At 38.9% G+C, this 14,612-nt stretch overlaps 1 protein-coding gene across 1 annotated transcript in view; it reads left to right on the top strand.

The window, feature by feature from the left end:
* The window catches only part of EDNRA (endothelin receptor type A), a 31,503-nt gene that overhangs the window by 14,341 nt on the left and 2,550 nt on the right, over window positions 1-14,612 (top strand). Inside the window, exons 3-6 of the mRNA XM_009327498.1 lie at window positions 6,331-6,529; window positions 10,408-10,560; window positions 12,712-12,845; window positions 13,251-13,359. Of these exons, the coding sequence (XP_009325773.1) occupies window positions 6,331-6,529; window positions 10,408-10,560; window positions 12,712-12,845; window positions 13,251-13,359 (595 nt within the window). The remainder of the gene's footprint in view (window positions 1-6,330; window positions 6,530-10,407; window positions 10,561-12,711; window positions 12,846-13,250; window positions 13,360-14,612) is intronic.

Genomic DNA, 14,612 nt, shown 5'->3' with positions numbered 1-14,612 from the left:
TCAGCTAATGTTTGCTTTTTAGTATGGAAAATGAGTAAATATGGAATTGTGTGCTGTCACAGCTGGACTGTTTCTGGTCTACAGGCGAGTTATTTTTTTCTTTAAAAAAGCTCCTGAAAACTATCTCATTTATAGTTATTTTGGGAGTCTATACAAGGAATTGCATTCCACGAGGCGGAAAAAGATAGAGTCAACTGGTATAATGAATTCAGAGCTCCATAGCTTTGATAATTGTTGACTCTCTTGCAGACTACAGCCTTAATGTAGAACAAGATTTATTTTTTCTTCCTACTAGGACTGTTCTCTGTGCTAACTACATCCTATTGTGAGACCCCACTCATTACTACTGCCCCTTGCACAAAGTGACTTGCACTGACAGTGTATTAAGGTTTAACTGTGCATGCCCAAGGGGAACAATGTCCACTCACACATGGAGAGGGTTTTAAGAGCTGACAGAAAACACCAAACCAGCCATTCACCCTTCAGAGGAAGCTCACATTTGTTTCAGATGCCTCTCAGGCATTTTTAAACTCTAGGTCAGGATGGTGACGATAGTCTGACTCTTTTTCTAGACAGTGCCTGACTGTGACTAAGAGGAAGGATATTTCCCTTCCTGAGCTTTTACTCTTGCTTATGTCTCGGGCATAATGATTTTGATGAAGAAATGGTTTTAAGAAGAAGAGTGAAGATATGGATCTCATTTAATATCTATACACCCTCTTCTTGCTTCCTCTGCATACCATATTGCATAGAACAGTTATCTCAGGGTAGGTACTTTCACCTGGCCCGACTTCCAGTAAGTGTATATAGGTAAGTAAGTCAAGATTTTACCACTAAAACAAAGCTCTAAGAGCTTTATTGTATTAAGAGCTTTGCAATCAACACACTGCTGACTATCTTTAAAATTATGAACAGCTGTGATCTCTCACAACGAAGAGGAATAGATCGATATCAGCAACAGTAGTGTCATTTAGGAACTGTTCTGACACTAATCTTGACAGTGACTGCTTCTTACGTCCTTGATCAAGTCTCTTATCTTTTCTGTATTGCTTTCTCTTATCTTTGGTGTATTGCTTTTCCCTCTTATAAAGGGCTGATGATCCTTGCAGAGCAGAAATGTTACACTAGTGGGCCATTTGAACAATTAATTTTCTAATGCAGTCAAAAGGAATAGGGAAACAAAAGCACCTACTCTGAAAGACAGCAGGCATAGGGGACTGATAGTCCGCAGACAAGCTGTAGCCCATGATTTAATTTTCATATACTCCTTGATTTCATTTCATAAGGCCCACAATACGTTTTCTTTTTTAATTCTGATTAGATACTACTATGGTAAAATTCATCCAAATTGTTCCAAAAACTAATGTGGGCCACAGCAAAAACCACAATCATGCTGCATTAGTGAGACCAATACTGGAAGGCTAACTAGAGTTCTAGAATTATTCTTTACCAAAGAATGATGACATCACAGAGAGGGTGTAGAAAAGCATCAGCAATGATTCAGTGGCCTTACAGATCTCAATTTGTTGCTTATCAAAAACGATACTTAAGAAGCCACTTAAATATAATATCCAAGTACTGAAATACAGGTGATGTATGAGATATCCATGGGGTCTCTAACTTAGCAAAGAAAGATATAATAAGAACCTATAGAACAAAGTCTGAGCCAGACAAATTCCAAATGAAAATGAGGTACGCGTTTTTAACGAGGGTGATTAACTACAAGAAGAAACCACCAGGGAAAGGTGAAGGTGTCCTGCTCTTAATGTCCTCAAATCAAGACAGGATGTCCTTCTGAAAGAAATGCTTCAAGCAAGTTATAACTAGATAGAAGTGCAAAATATTTAATTGTGTGTATCTATACTTCATGATGTAACGATTCCTTGTCCTTAAATACTGTGCCTCTCTAAATATAAGTAGCAGGAGGGACTGCAGAGTCCATGAAAAGCTAGTTGGAATAAATAGCTAAGAATGGGAGAAGAGGGAGGAGAAGAAAACAGAGGAGAGAGATTAACTGAATGGCACAATATACTAAAGTTGACAGCACATGCATGAACAGTAGCAAATGAAAAGGGGAGAGAGAAGAGGAGCCGCAACATTAAACAGAGAAAAGGAAATGATGTGGAAAAGAATTGAATATTTTAGACAAGGTTGGAGACAAAAGGGAAACAAACAGAAAAAAGAAAAGTAAGACAAAACACGTGCACACAGATTTTAGATTGGGGAATTAAATGTAATGCATGATGCATGTATTTTATGTCAGCTCCCTGGCAGACATTCTGTATTTTCTAAGTATGAGGGAAATAAACCCTGCAGTATTTTCCCACTCCTAATTATGGGAGGTTTGTGGCTAGACAAAGATCCTATATATTACATAACTCACAGAACACCCACTTGAAAAATTATACTACTGCTATTTTTCAAATCACTCTTACAGCAGTGAGTAAAGAGACCAAGTAATTGCAGGTTAATATGCACTCAGCAAACGCTGATCTAATTACTGAGCTTCTTATACTTTAGCTGAAATAATTCAAAAAATTCTTCAGCCAATAATTCCTTATCTGATAGTTATTTGAATTGTGAACTGAAAAAGAAATTGCTAATAAAATACATACAGGACTCAAATCCTTACTGCTGTGCATACTGATCTTCTCATGTGCAAAACAGATGTAACTCAAAGAGAACAGGTACAAAAATGCAAGAAAGGAAAGAACTGGATTCACAATTTACAACCCATTTGCTGTCACTTACATAGTTACACAGGTGACACAACACAAACTTTGCATTTCTTACTTGAAAAATACGTACAGTCTACAGGCCCCTGTTTGCTAAGAACATCATTCAGTCAAGGATGAGATAGTATCATGTACCTTGTGCAGCTGATGGGACCGATTGTAAAGTTGCCAGTCAGTAGAAAGTAAACTTCAAACTGATTGTTACATTTCCAAAGTTCACAAATTTGAGCATTTGTGTGAAAGGTTATGTTTCTATGAATATTCCATTTATTCATTAAAGCCAAAATTTGATATTTGGTAAAATGAAATATGAGAGGATCACATTATTTAAAATTAAATTTGAATATTAATACGAATAAATATGTGTGAGAAGATATGATGCTGAATGTTACTTTCTCAATTATCTCAGTACAGTTTATTTGTTTCGATGCTGTCAGAATTCCAATCTCGTAGACCTCCTCCCCATGAGGGAACCATTGCCTCCCTCCTGTCTGATATTCTTTGAAGATAAGGATGCCTTTAGAAGATGTTTTTATTTTTAATCTGCAAGTCCAAAATGGAGTTTGCTTTAGTATGTTCAAAATCTTTATACATACATTTCTGTTAAAATGATGTACTGAGAACCTGTCCATAGTACACCTGTGACTATGCTGTGTATAATACTGCTATAGATATCAAAGCAAATTTTCTAGTCTGTTTACTGCAAGAATGATGACATACAAGGCTCTGACACATTCCAGTGATGTTCTGCAATAATGCTTTCTGAAGTCTTTGTGAGGGGCTAATCTTGCATTCATGCATCTTCCTTCCTCTATGTGCTGGTTTTGGCTGGGATAGAGTTAATTTTCTTCACAGTAGCTAGTATGGGGCTGTGTTTTGGATTTGTGCTGGAAACAGCGTTGGTAACACAGGGATGTTTTCGTTACTGCTGAGCAGTGCTGACACAGAGTCAAGGCCTCTTCTGCCTCTCACCCCACCCCACCCACGAGCAGGCTGGGGGTGCACAAGAAGTTGGGAGGGGACACAGCCGGGACAGCTGACCCCAACTGGCCAAAGGGATATTCCACACCATATGACGTCATGCTCAGTATATAAAGCTGGGGGAAGAAGAAGGATGGGGGGGACGTTCGGAGTGATGGTGCTTGTCTTCCCAAATAACCGTTAGCATGATGTAGCCCTGCTTTCCTGGGGATGGCTGAACACCTGCCTGCCGGTGGGAAGTAGCGAATGAATTCCTTGCTTTGCTTTGCTTGTGCGCGGCCTTTGCTTTACCTATTAAACTGTCTTCATCTCAGCCCACCAGTTTTCTCACTTTTACTCTTCTGATTCTCTCCCCCACCCCACCGGTGGGGAGTGAGCGAGCAGCCGTGTGGTGCTTAGTTGCCGGCTGGGGTTAAACCACAACACTGACATCGAGGCTACAGGGGATTTAACTGACAAGTCTTCCATCCTGTCAATAAGCACACTTCCAAACAAAAAAAGGGGTGTGATACAGGAATCAGAAAAATGCTGTGTGTGTGAATCGCAGATTAGTGCCTTGGTTAGAGGAGCAGTGAGGATGCCTATTAATAACTCTAAATTTTACTGACCTCTGTAGCCTAGGTCCTATATCCCTTAACTAATGTTTTTTCCCATCAGAAGCTCTTCATTCCTTCCGTCTCAGAAATTCAAAATCCAGTACTTGCCAGCACACTCAAAGCATCCTAACCCAGAGTTCTCAACTCTTCTTTTCCTTCAACTCTTGTTATCCCTGAGCCTTCAAGCCCATGCCAAAATTCTGTATTCCTTCCAATAACCTCTCTACCATCCCACCTTAATCCTTCCACAAACTAATCCTCCATCTTAAAGCTTTCTGATCTAAATTCCCCTGTTCTTTCCTTCCCTTGCCAAAGCTCACCCATCCCTGCAACTCAGAGCCTACATACTTAAAAATTGTATCTTCCTGGTCTGTTGAGGGCATCTTCTTTCCCCATACCTTTCACCCTCCTTGTGTCTGCTGGTATGCCCTTTTGTACTCCAGTTAGCTGCTGTCATCAGCTAAAATCACCACCCCATTTGCTCTTCTCTGAAAAGCTTAACCTTAGCTTGTGCCTTGGAAGGGTGAATAGAGGTGGCAGCTGCACGTATCCAAATGTCTCTCCACGGGGGGCAGAAAATGAGGGCATGTCTGAGGAAGAAAAGAATACTTGCTATAGTCAGGACAGGAAAATGACACAGCTCCTTAAAATTTATAATCTGCTTCAGTGACTTCTTACTCTGACATTTTTTAAAGCAGATGAACAACTTTTCTTGACTTTTTTTCTCCTCAACTCAAGAAGACTATTTCATCAGTGAATGCCATGAAATATCCATGTAGCACTGAAATTCCAAATGGGAAGGTGCTATTATTTTGGGGAAGTAAAATAAGCAGTTTAGAAACTGTTACATCACCAATGACAGAAAGCTCTCCAGCATGCATTTCAGATTATTACAAGATCAAAAATAATATAACTCATTTACTGCTGTTATCACTAGACAACAGTTAAGTCTGCTACTGAAAATTTTATTTATGGACTGGTTTACACTCTGCATTGTATGCCTATCAGTCTTCTCCAAATAATTTTCAAACCTTTTGACCAGAGTTGACAGAGAGGTGGAAGTCTCAAAGCTAATAAATTTCTAGAAGTTCCTTGAAAACTGGCAGACAAGTAGAGGAGAAAGACCCTCTCAGTTCCCCAGCTGGGGGAAAGGCTGCAGCCTGGTAACTAGAATCCTCCAGCACTGGGGGGACAGAGAAGGTAAAGAGAGGAAGAGGAAAAGGGAGAAATGCATGGGCTGTATTTGAAACTTCTTTGAGAGTTCTCACCTTTTACCAAGACTACGGTTATGAAATGCATACACATAGGAAAGCAGGTTTCAATAATTCAACTTTTTACAGAGAAACTTGCTATCCAAGGGATAAAGTAGTGGGAAAATATGTTGGTTTGGGCAAGTACAGACTTCTTAGCCATGCACTTCAGTTTCTCATCAGAAAGGTGATGCAGACAATCCTAACTAGCACTCAGCTGTAGTAAGGCAAATACAGAATATGCCGCATAAACCCAGTATTTTTAACATTGAATAGTGTAAATAGAACAAATGCATTTTCATTTCATCAAGAGTATTTTCACAGTATTTCATTGCATGGATGCTGACAACTTCACTTCGGATAGCACTGCTGTTACAGCTGAGGTAGCTGAAGGAGATAGCTCTTTTGTATCTATTAGAATGGCTTGTGTGCCTGGAAGCTTTTTTTCTTCTGTTATGTCAGTTGACCTAGTGAGAGAGGTAGTCTGTCCTCACAAACCTTGCCTACTTTAATTAGAAATCATTAGTATAGTCCACACAGCAGAATTCCACGCAACCCGGTGCAGCCAGCTCTCTGCTATCCACCCCTTGATGTGCTCTGCTGTGTCCTAGGTGGCTTGATAGCTGCCAGAGCCCCTGGAACAGGCAGGAAAAACAAACAAGTCTAAGATGTCAGCTTTAGGATTTTACTTAATATATAAAATTGAACCAAGATCTTTGAATTTAAGGAAGAAACTGAAGGTTGGAAACTAACGCCTGTCTCTTTCAGGTATAGAGCAGTTGCCTCCTGGAGCCGCGTTCAGGGAATTGGCATCCCTATGATCACTGCTATTGAAATTTTCTCCATTTGGCTTCTGTCCTTCATACTGGCTATTCCGGAAGCAATTGGTTTTGCTGTGGTACCTTTCAAATACAAGGATGAAAGTTATGTTACCTGCATGCTCAATCCTACAAACAATTTTATGTTGGTAAGTAACATCTTTTCTTCTCTTTTTGGAATCCACAGTATATAGGTTAGACAATTAAGATACTGGATTATAATATGCTTTATTCATCCATTAAAGTGCAAAATATATTCTAATCTATATTGGTGCAAACAGGATCCTTCATTTACAGTGACCTGTCTCTACTTTCAGCCAGAGATACTAAATGGGACTTTACAACATTTTCATTTCTTCACTACTGAGGATTCTTAATACAGAAATTTGCAGTTCGGGCCTGCTTAAAGTACAATCAAGAGATGTATCAGGGTAGCCAGAGCCTTGCAAGGTATTGTGTTTCTAGGACAAGTTCCTTGGAGCTTGTAACTGTCAAAAACCATGTTTTACCATGATTAGTCATCATTTTGCATGCAGTAGCCAGCTCTTTTGGCAGATAAAGAAAAGGGTGGGGCCATGCTCTAACATAACTTTTCCTACTCTATACGCACTTACAAAGTCAAACAGAGAATAATCCCTTCATTTACAAGAAATCATGACTATAAATCTGACAGACTCACCTCTCCAACCTAGGTAGCTTGGGCAGTGTTAGCTGTCGTCTACATACAGCAACTCAAGAGCAAGAGAAGTGCCTGAGACACACCAGGCTTCTTTGGCACGTTTCATAGCCCTCGTCCCCTGTGCTACTGCAACTTAACAGTTGCCAATACCCACATTAGCTTGTTCAAAGCAAGTCAGGTGAGTAGTCACTACAGAATTAATAGGTCTTTACTGCATAGGGGGATAGTGATTTTCCGCCTGGCCTTACACTGAGAAAATGGGAAAGTGGTATCTTAATTTTTTCCTTTGTGAACCCAAAGAAGGGCCAGCCACCGTTCACCCAGTAATAAAAAAAGAGTAATATTCTGTTTTGTCTCAGAGAAGGCAGATTATGCAAGTCTTAGGTCTTGAGGGAAACTCCATATTTTTTTCCAGACTAGAATTTTTCATGATAGAGTGCAAGTTTCTCTTTTTTGAATGTCTGGCACTTCTCCGTTTAATGGATCAGAACGTGGCTTGGGCTAGAATTGGGAAGGATAGGGCAAACTGGAGCTAGGAAATCTAGAAAATAAAAAGTGTGGATGATTAGTGTTTTTCAGTGGAACATCCCCAACTTTGGTAGGGTTACACAGACTGCAGGGGTGGCAGAAAGAGCAAGAGACAATTGCAAGAGAAGACAAAAGGAATTCCCTCATGGAAATAATTAATGCAGGTGAAGATGGAGTGGAATTGCCTGGGAATTACTATATCTTTGTTTCTAAACTACAGACTACGTGACTGTAGGTACTGTAGTTATAAGAATATGATTTATGAAATGCACACTGCAGCAAATTTCCCTTTTGTAATGGCTGTTTTTCTCCACAAATGTGCCTGGACAATCTTCACTTCCTCTCTCCCTAAGAAAAAGAATAGCTTTCTCTTCTGTCTTCTCAAAAACACTACAGTTCAGGTCTTCCATAGGCGTGCTAACTTTAATGATTATTTTTCTGTTCTTAATGAGGTAAGTAGAATAGCTTGTTTTCTTTTATTAGCAGGAATTAGTGTCTTTTACTTGCTCAGCATAATTCAAAAGCTTCAAATCTCCCCACACCAGTTGGATTTTCAAGGAAACAAACCAGCATTTATGTCCAAGCTGAGAGTAAATGTTGGACGTGTCAGTCAAAATGGAGTGTGTTGTGTTTCAATGCGTTGCAAGCAAGTACAAACATGAGATTAAAATGGAAATACCATTTTAACCTTAACGGTAGTATTTACTGCCACAAACACCACAATAAACAATTACAAAACTTCGGGAAGGATTTATGATTAACTTTTGTTTTTAATAGGAGCTTTATTCATGTTTAAAGCTATCCTTGAAAGACTTAAAAGATTCATGTTAGACCATGATTCCCAAGAGGCTGAGTGCACTAGGAAACTTGTTTAAAATGCACATTTCCTGTAGAAAAGCAGTTCCATGTGGGCTTTCAAGACAAACAAAAGAATGTCTACTTCTCTTAAATCAACCCAATTTTGTGCTTTGATGTAAGCTTTGTGAAACTCAGATTCCACAATTAATCATTTACAGACATTTTCATGTAGGTTTTATAACTTCACAAAGCCAGGTCCTCATACAGAATTGATGCGTTAGTCAGCGTTGTGACACAGAACTCTATATTTCTTGACGGACAGGCGATGTTCACGAAAGCTGGTAGACTGATATGACAGAAAGTTTCCCTTGTAAACATAACATGGTTTTACACAGTACACATTTTGTTGTGCTGCCCAATAAATAGATTCTAGTCTAACTTGGAGGAATTTGCCATGGAAAAGATAATTGTCTCCATGTATTTGTAATCCTTTCTCTGCAGGAGTGGTAATTAGATTTCCCCTCAGTACAAACTCTTCAAATATGAGGCATATTGTTTTCTGGTTTTCTGCTGGCAGAAGCTCTGCTCCCAGTGGGGGAAATTCTGCCCCCAAGGACAGTGCAACTATGCAGCAGACTGTAGCTCCTCCTCACGAAGGGATAAGGCTAACGAGGAAACAAGCTAATCAACACAATTCAAAATGTCATGTGAGGTGGGGTTGTGGCCTAGATATCAGCAGCATACTCTAAATTACCAAGCGCTGTGAGCAGCTAACTGTTGGGGCAGAGGGAGAAAAATCAAAAGCATTCCCTTTTTCTTAGTAAATCAACTTTCTAGTGTCACTAAAGCAGATTTAAAAATGAACATTATTAAATACTAGTCTATTAATTGCATCCATTTTTTTCATCATTCAAAGTTTTGTACCGTTCAGTTTTAAATGTAAACAAGATGTCAAAAGTTTGACTTCTGCAAACAGGATTCATATAATCCTCAGTTATTAGCATTTTGACATTTGGTGTGGGAACTGTGATGTTACAAGAGCACATCCGCTAGGGATAAACAAGCTAGAGGAAAGATTATGAGAAAGAAGGTTCCCTTTTACACACATCCATCTCAGTGACTAATAACATAGAGACAGGAAGTATTTAAAATGTCATATTTCAGTGCACACTTTTGGCTGAGCATAAAAGTTAAAAACCATGATACAGTATTTTCTCAAATCTGAAAATATAATAATCTACAGAAAAGAGTAATTTTAAGTGTTGTGTCAAATGTAGTATTTCCCATAATACATAAATGTATTAACTTAAGCCACAGCTTAAATCACAGCTAACACTTAAAATTACGTAGCAAAGTACTGCTACTCTATCAAGTCCCTCGGTGTCCTGTCACAAAAGGCAAATTGTATGAATGGCAGGCAAAGGGTTAAAAGTAACTGTACCACTAGAAGCCACCCATCCTAAGCTTTGCATACATCAGACAAACACTTATGAAGTGGCTCCTATCTGCCCAGTACATAAGCAAACCAACTTCCAATCTTTTCACTGATAACAAAAGGTGATTAAACTTACAAGACATTTTGAATTTTCCTTTTTTGGAATAAGGACAGAAGCCGTAGAGGTAAATGGCATTTCCTGAGACAGGCTTTTAGTAAGATTTGTTATCTCAAACTGACACTGTCTACATTTTGGCATGTCTGTTTCATGAAACTGGATTCCAGTTTTCATGGATGAGTGTAAATGTTCAGAAAACACAACCGAAAAAAATTAATTCCAACCCAAGACAGATTGCAACAAAGGTACAGGCCGGCTATCCGTAAGGTAAAATAAATGTTTACACTGCCACAATTCCCATTTTGATGTTGGTCCAAAACAGATCAACAATAAGAAGTTTACATAACTTGTGTTGTTTACCAATAGACAGATACCAGCGTACCAACTGTCACGCTTTCCAAGACCTTTTTGTGGTACTTTCCATCGAATCATAAGAAAACATCTTCTCTTTTCTTTACCTTATCTACAGTTTTACAAAGATGCAAAGGATTGGTGGCTGTTTGGTTTCTATTTCTGCATGCCACTGGCGTGTACTGCCATCTTTTATACGCTAATGACTTGTGAAATGTTAAACAGAAGAAACAGCAACTTGAGAATCGCTCTCAGTGAACACCTTAAGCAGGTAAATATTAGGAACACCAATGTTTGAAAATACTGTTCTTCTCTCTTTGGGTTAGCTTAGAAATGTTTCAAAGTGTACTTGAATACAGTACATTACAGAAATAGAAAGTGAGGATGTAGGTTATTTATGACGTTAAGGTATTCATTTAAACCCGGAACACAAGACTAAATCATAGTATAAGGAGGTGTTGAAGACAGCAGCACGCTCAAGAAACTAGCCAGTTTCTTTCTTAAGTATGTATGACAGTTGTGCTCTCCTGCTCTTTAACCTCAAATCACTACTGGCTAAATGCTTTGAAATTTAACTACAAAGATTTGCCAAAAAAATGTTTCTTTTTATTCATAAAGATATGACTCCATGGGTCCTCCCTACTTTTGGCACACTTTGATATGCAACTTTAGTTTCATATAAAAAGCAATTGTAGAATAACCTGGTTTAGAATAGAGTGGATTTTTTTTTTCAGGGTTATTGCAGTACCACTACCGTAGCTGCTTTGAAAAGAGCAACAGGAGACTAGTACAAACAATTGATCATAGAGCAAAGTCACTCACAGAACTGTCAGATCTCGCTTTGCTGTTTTTGCAGCACAGTCTGATGTTTAATTGTTAACTGAAATTTTAAAAACAATCTGTAGTTTTTCCCCTGCGTTAACATCAGCCCCTCAAATTCCACTCTTTCTTTCAAATTCCGCATTCACAGATGTGAATCCCTAAAGCAGTCCTCTCTGCATCGGAGTGAGTTCTCTCAGAGGTTCCTCCTCTGCTGGTTCATTCCAGATCAGGGCAGACCGGAAAATCCTCCCCTTGTGCAGATGGCCCACTTTTTCCCCTCATCCCGCCCAGGGCCTGCAACACAGTCTGTCCTAGGGCCACACACAAGCTACTCCACCCATTAGAACTAGAATGGTATGTACGGGGTGGGGAAATCCACCCTCCAGCTTTCCCATCCTGACGTGCAGTGCCCAGCAAGCTACTCAGACTGGTTGCTGGATGATGACTTTATGCCACAATTTACGAATGCTTGTCTATTTAACTATCACCCTTTGCCCTTCTTTCTTCCTTCCTTCCCTACAGCCTTGTCCACATTAATGTCTAGTCACGATCCTTTTCGTATTTTGATAAAAACTGCTATTGTAAGAAAGAAGAAACAATAATAGTCATATTCAAATCTAACAAGACTTACTGTAATCACACATTTGACTTTAAGTGTTATAATGATAGAGCCTTGCAATGCTTGTTATTGTTACATTACAGTGGCAGTTTCAGCAGTGGTGCTCTTATCCCTTCATACGCTTCTCTATCAAATCCATGCCTACCAAGCACCACTGTTATGCATTGTCAAAAATCCACTAAAACATCTGTAAATCTCTAGACCCATATAAAATATCCATTAAATTGAAATTATTTCCTAAGCACTATGAGATTAAGCTGTAATACAGACATTTCTAAAGTTTTGTTTGTAGAGGAACTATTTACTTAAGAACATCAAGATCACATAACAACGATCACATAGCAAAATCAATATACTGTGCAGTATCCCTTTATGTAACATGATGCATACTAAATATAAAATAATACATCAGAGACAATTTGACGTCCTGACTAGGTACATGGTTGAATGAAACTTTTATTGCCAATTGATTTAGGTGCCTTGGGTTTACAGATTGCCCCACATCAACGACTAGGTACCAGTGGTTTATCAAGCAGGTGTGATCCCAGTTTCCCTCATGAAAAAGTTTTCTTGCAGATTATGCATGTTTCTGAAGAAAGAGGTTTATCTGAGGGATTGCCACAAAACTTAATCCAGTGTAGAGGAATAAGAACGGCTGGGAAAGTAATCAGGTTCCGGAAAGCCCAGCAATGGATTTTCCTTGGCTAACATCTACAGTGTCCTGGCAATGACCTGTGTGCTCCAGCTGCTCCAGTCTCAGTGATAAGCAGGTTCTGTTGAGGATGGCCAGGTGCATGTCAAGAACATGACAAGCACCATAAAAGCCAGTTCAGGGACATCAGGTAGTCTGGAAGCTGCACTTTGGGAATCCTTGCATGCTTTATCCAGATTACTTACTTTGCCGCCAACATCACTACACTAAAATCACCTACCAATATGAATTAGTCACTCAGTCATGGTTATCTTTACTTCTTTTTCTAGCGTCGAGAAGTTGCAAAGACAGTTTTCTGTTTAGTAGTGATTTTTGCTCTTTGCTGGTTCCCTCTCCATTTGAGCCGAATTTTGAAGAAAATGGTATACAATGAAAGAGACCCCGGCAGATGTGAACTGCTCAGGTACTTCATTTTCTGTCAATCAATTGTTCATACTGAAAAAATATAATGCCGCACACTTGGAGTTTATGTGAGAAATGTCATTGTGCATGCAGCTGTGGTGTTAGAAGAGCAAACACTTTATTTTATGACTTTTCAGCTGCATCCATTTTCCGGGGTTTCAGTTTTAATGGGGTAGCGTAATTTCAATAAATGTTGTCTGTCAGCATTGCAGTCACTTTCCTCTGGCTTTGGTGAACTTCTGTGGGAGAGGTTATTATGGACCTGGCATGGTACAAGATTAGATTGAGGGAGTTAGGTAAGAGAGAATTGGTTTCTGTGACAGAAGAGATTGTAACCACAAAAAGCATAGGTGCTTCTACAGTATATGAACAGATGTAATGTTTTGCTTTCTCTTTTGTTGCCTAGTTTCTTGCTGCCATTGGATTACATCAGCATCAACCTGGCAACCATGAACTCTTGTATAAACCCAATAGCTCTGTATTTTGTGAGCAAGAAGTTTAAAAACTGTTTCCAGGTAAGATCTTCTTGGTAAGATTTTATGTCCAGTTAATGAACTGTATTAAACCACTTAGTTATTATCTATTTTTAGCAGCTGGGAGAAGAGGCATGCAAAGGAATGAAAGATTATAAATTGTCTAGTTTACCAGCTAGCAGCTCACATAGCACACATACCAAACTAAAGTGGAACTATCCACTTTATCGGAAATGCTAAACCAGTAAATAAGTTTGACATAGTCCTCATATGTAAACATGTAAACCGAGACAGACACGCTCTTGTAAGTACTATTTATCTGCATGTGACATGTACATGCAATAGAATTGGGTTGATAACATATTTCCCACTCTAGATGAAGACAAAGAACACATACATAGGACACCAAGCTGCCTGCAGTTAAACAACCCCATTAACGACTAAAATTTTCAGGCTTGAATACCAATGCAGGCACCTGAGTTGACTTTGGCAATTAAATACGCGTTATGGCTTTTACCTGTATTTTTCCAGTTCCTACACATGAAAACTTATTTTAAGGCTAAAATAATTTCCTTGTGACACTGTGCCTCTGCAAGTCCACGTTCACCTAATAAAGGCAATACAGGAAGAAAGAAAATGAGAGCATATAGTGGTAAAGTAAGTAATGAAATGGAAAAGGAAGTCTGAAATAGCTTTATCTGCAAAGAAAAACAAAAGGCGACAGGACTGTACCACTAAACTTTAAGTCTGAAAATAGGCAACTCAAGCTACTGAAAAAATGTAATAAATTATTAGAATAGGGAATACCTGTTTGTCTGTAGCCTGCTCAGACTTACAAACTATTTTAAGGGAGTATTTTCACATGATAAATAAGAAGTCAACTTTGCTTTTTATGGTCCCCTACTTCATTTGGGAACTGTGGAGAGGATAATATGCCTGAACTTGTCCTCAGGTGAGAGGGAGAAGTAACAGTGAGTACTACCAGGCTGCTCCTCATATCATTAGTTCATCCTTCCCATTTGTCCTTCCAAATAAAATTACCATCCAACAACTCTAATTAAAGAATTTTCAGCTATAATTTAATCCTTCCCCTTTCCCTTCTAGTAGCAAGGTCATTAATTCAGGCAATCTTTCGATTTTGTATTTGAGTTTCTCACCCTACCTCTGTTGCTATGTTACATACCCACCCATAGATAGATAGTACATATATCTTAAGTCTGGCTTTACCTTTCTGCAACACTCCCTTCTCATTGAGTTTACAGAAGTCATGGATCTACTGCTGTTATTGCCATTGC

Source organism: Pygoscelis adeliae, unplaced genomic scaffold (genome assembly GCF_000699105.1).
Source record: "Pygoscelis adeliae isolate BGI_AS28 unplaced genomic scaffold, ASM69910v1 Scaffold157, whole genome shotgun sequence".
In the NCBI taxonomy this organism is placed as follows: domain Eukaryota; kingdom Metazoa; phylum Chordata; class Aves; order Sphenisciformes; family Spheniscidae; genus Pygoscelis; species Pygoscelis adeliae.
Note: the sequence above shows the minus strand (reverse complement) of the source record. Positions and strands in the feature narration are given on the sequence as shown.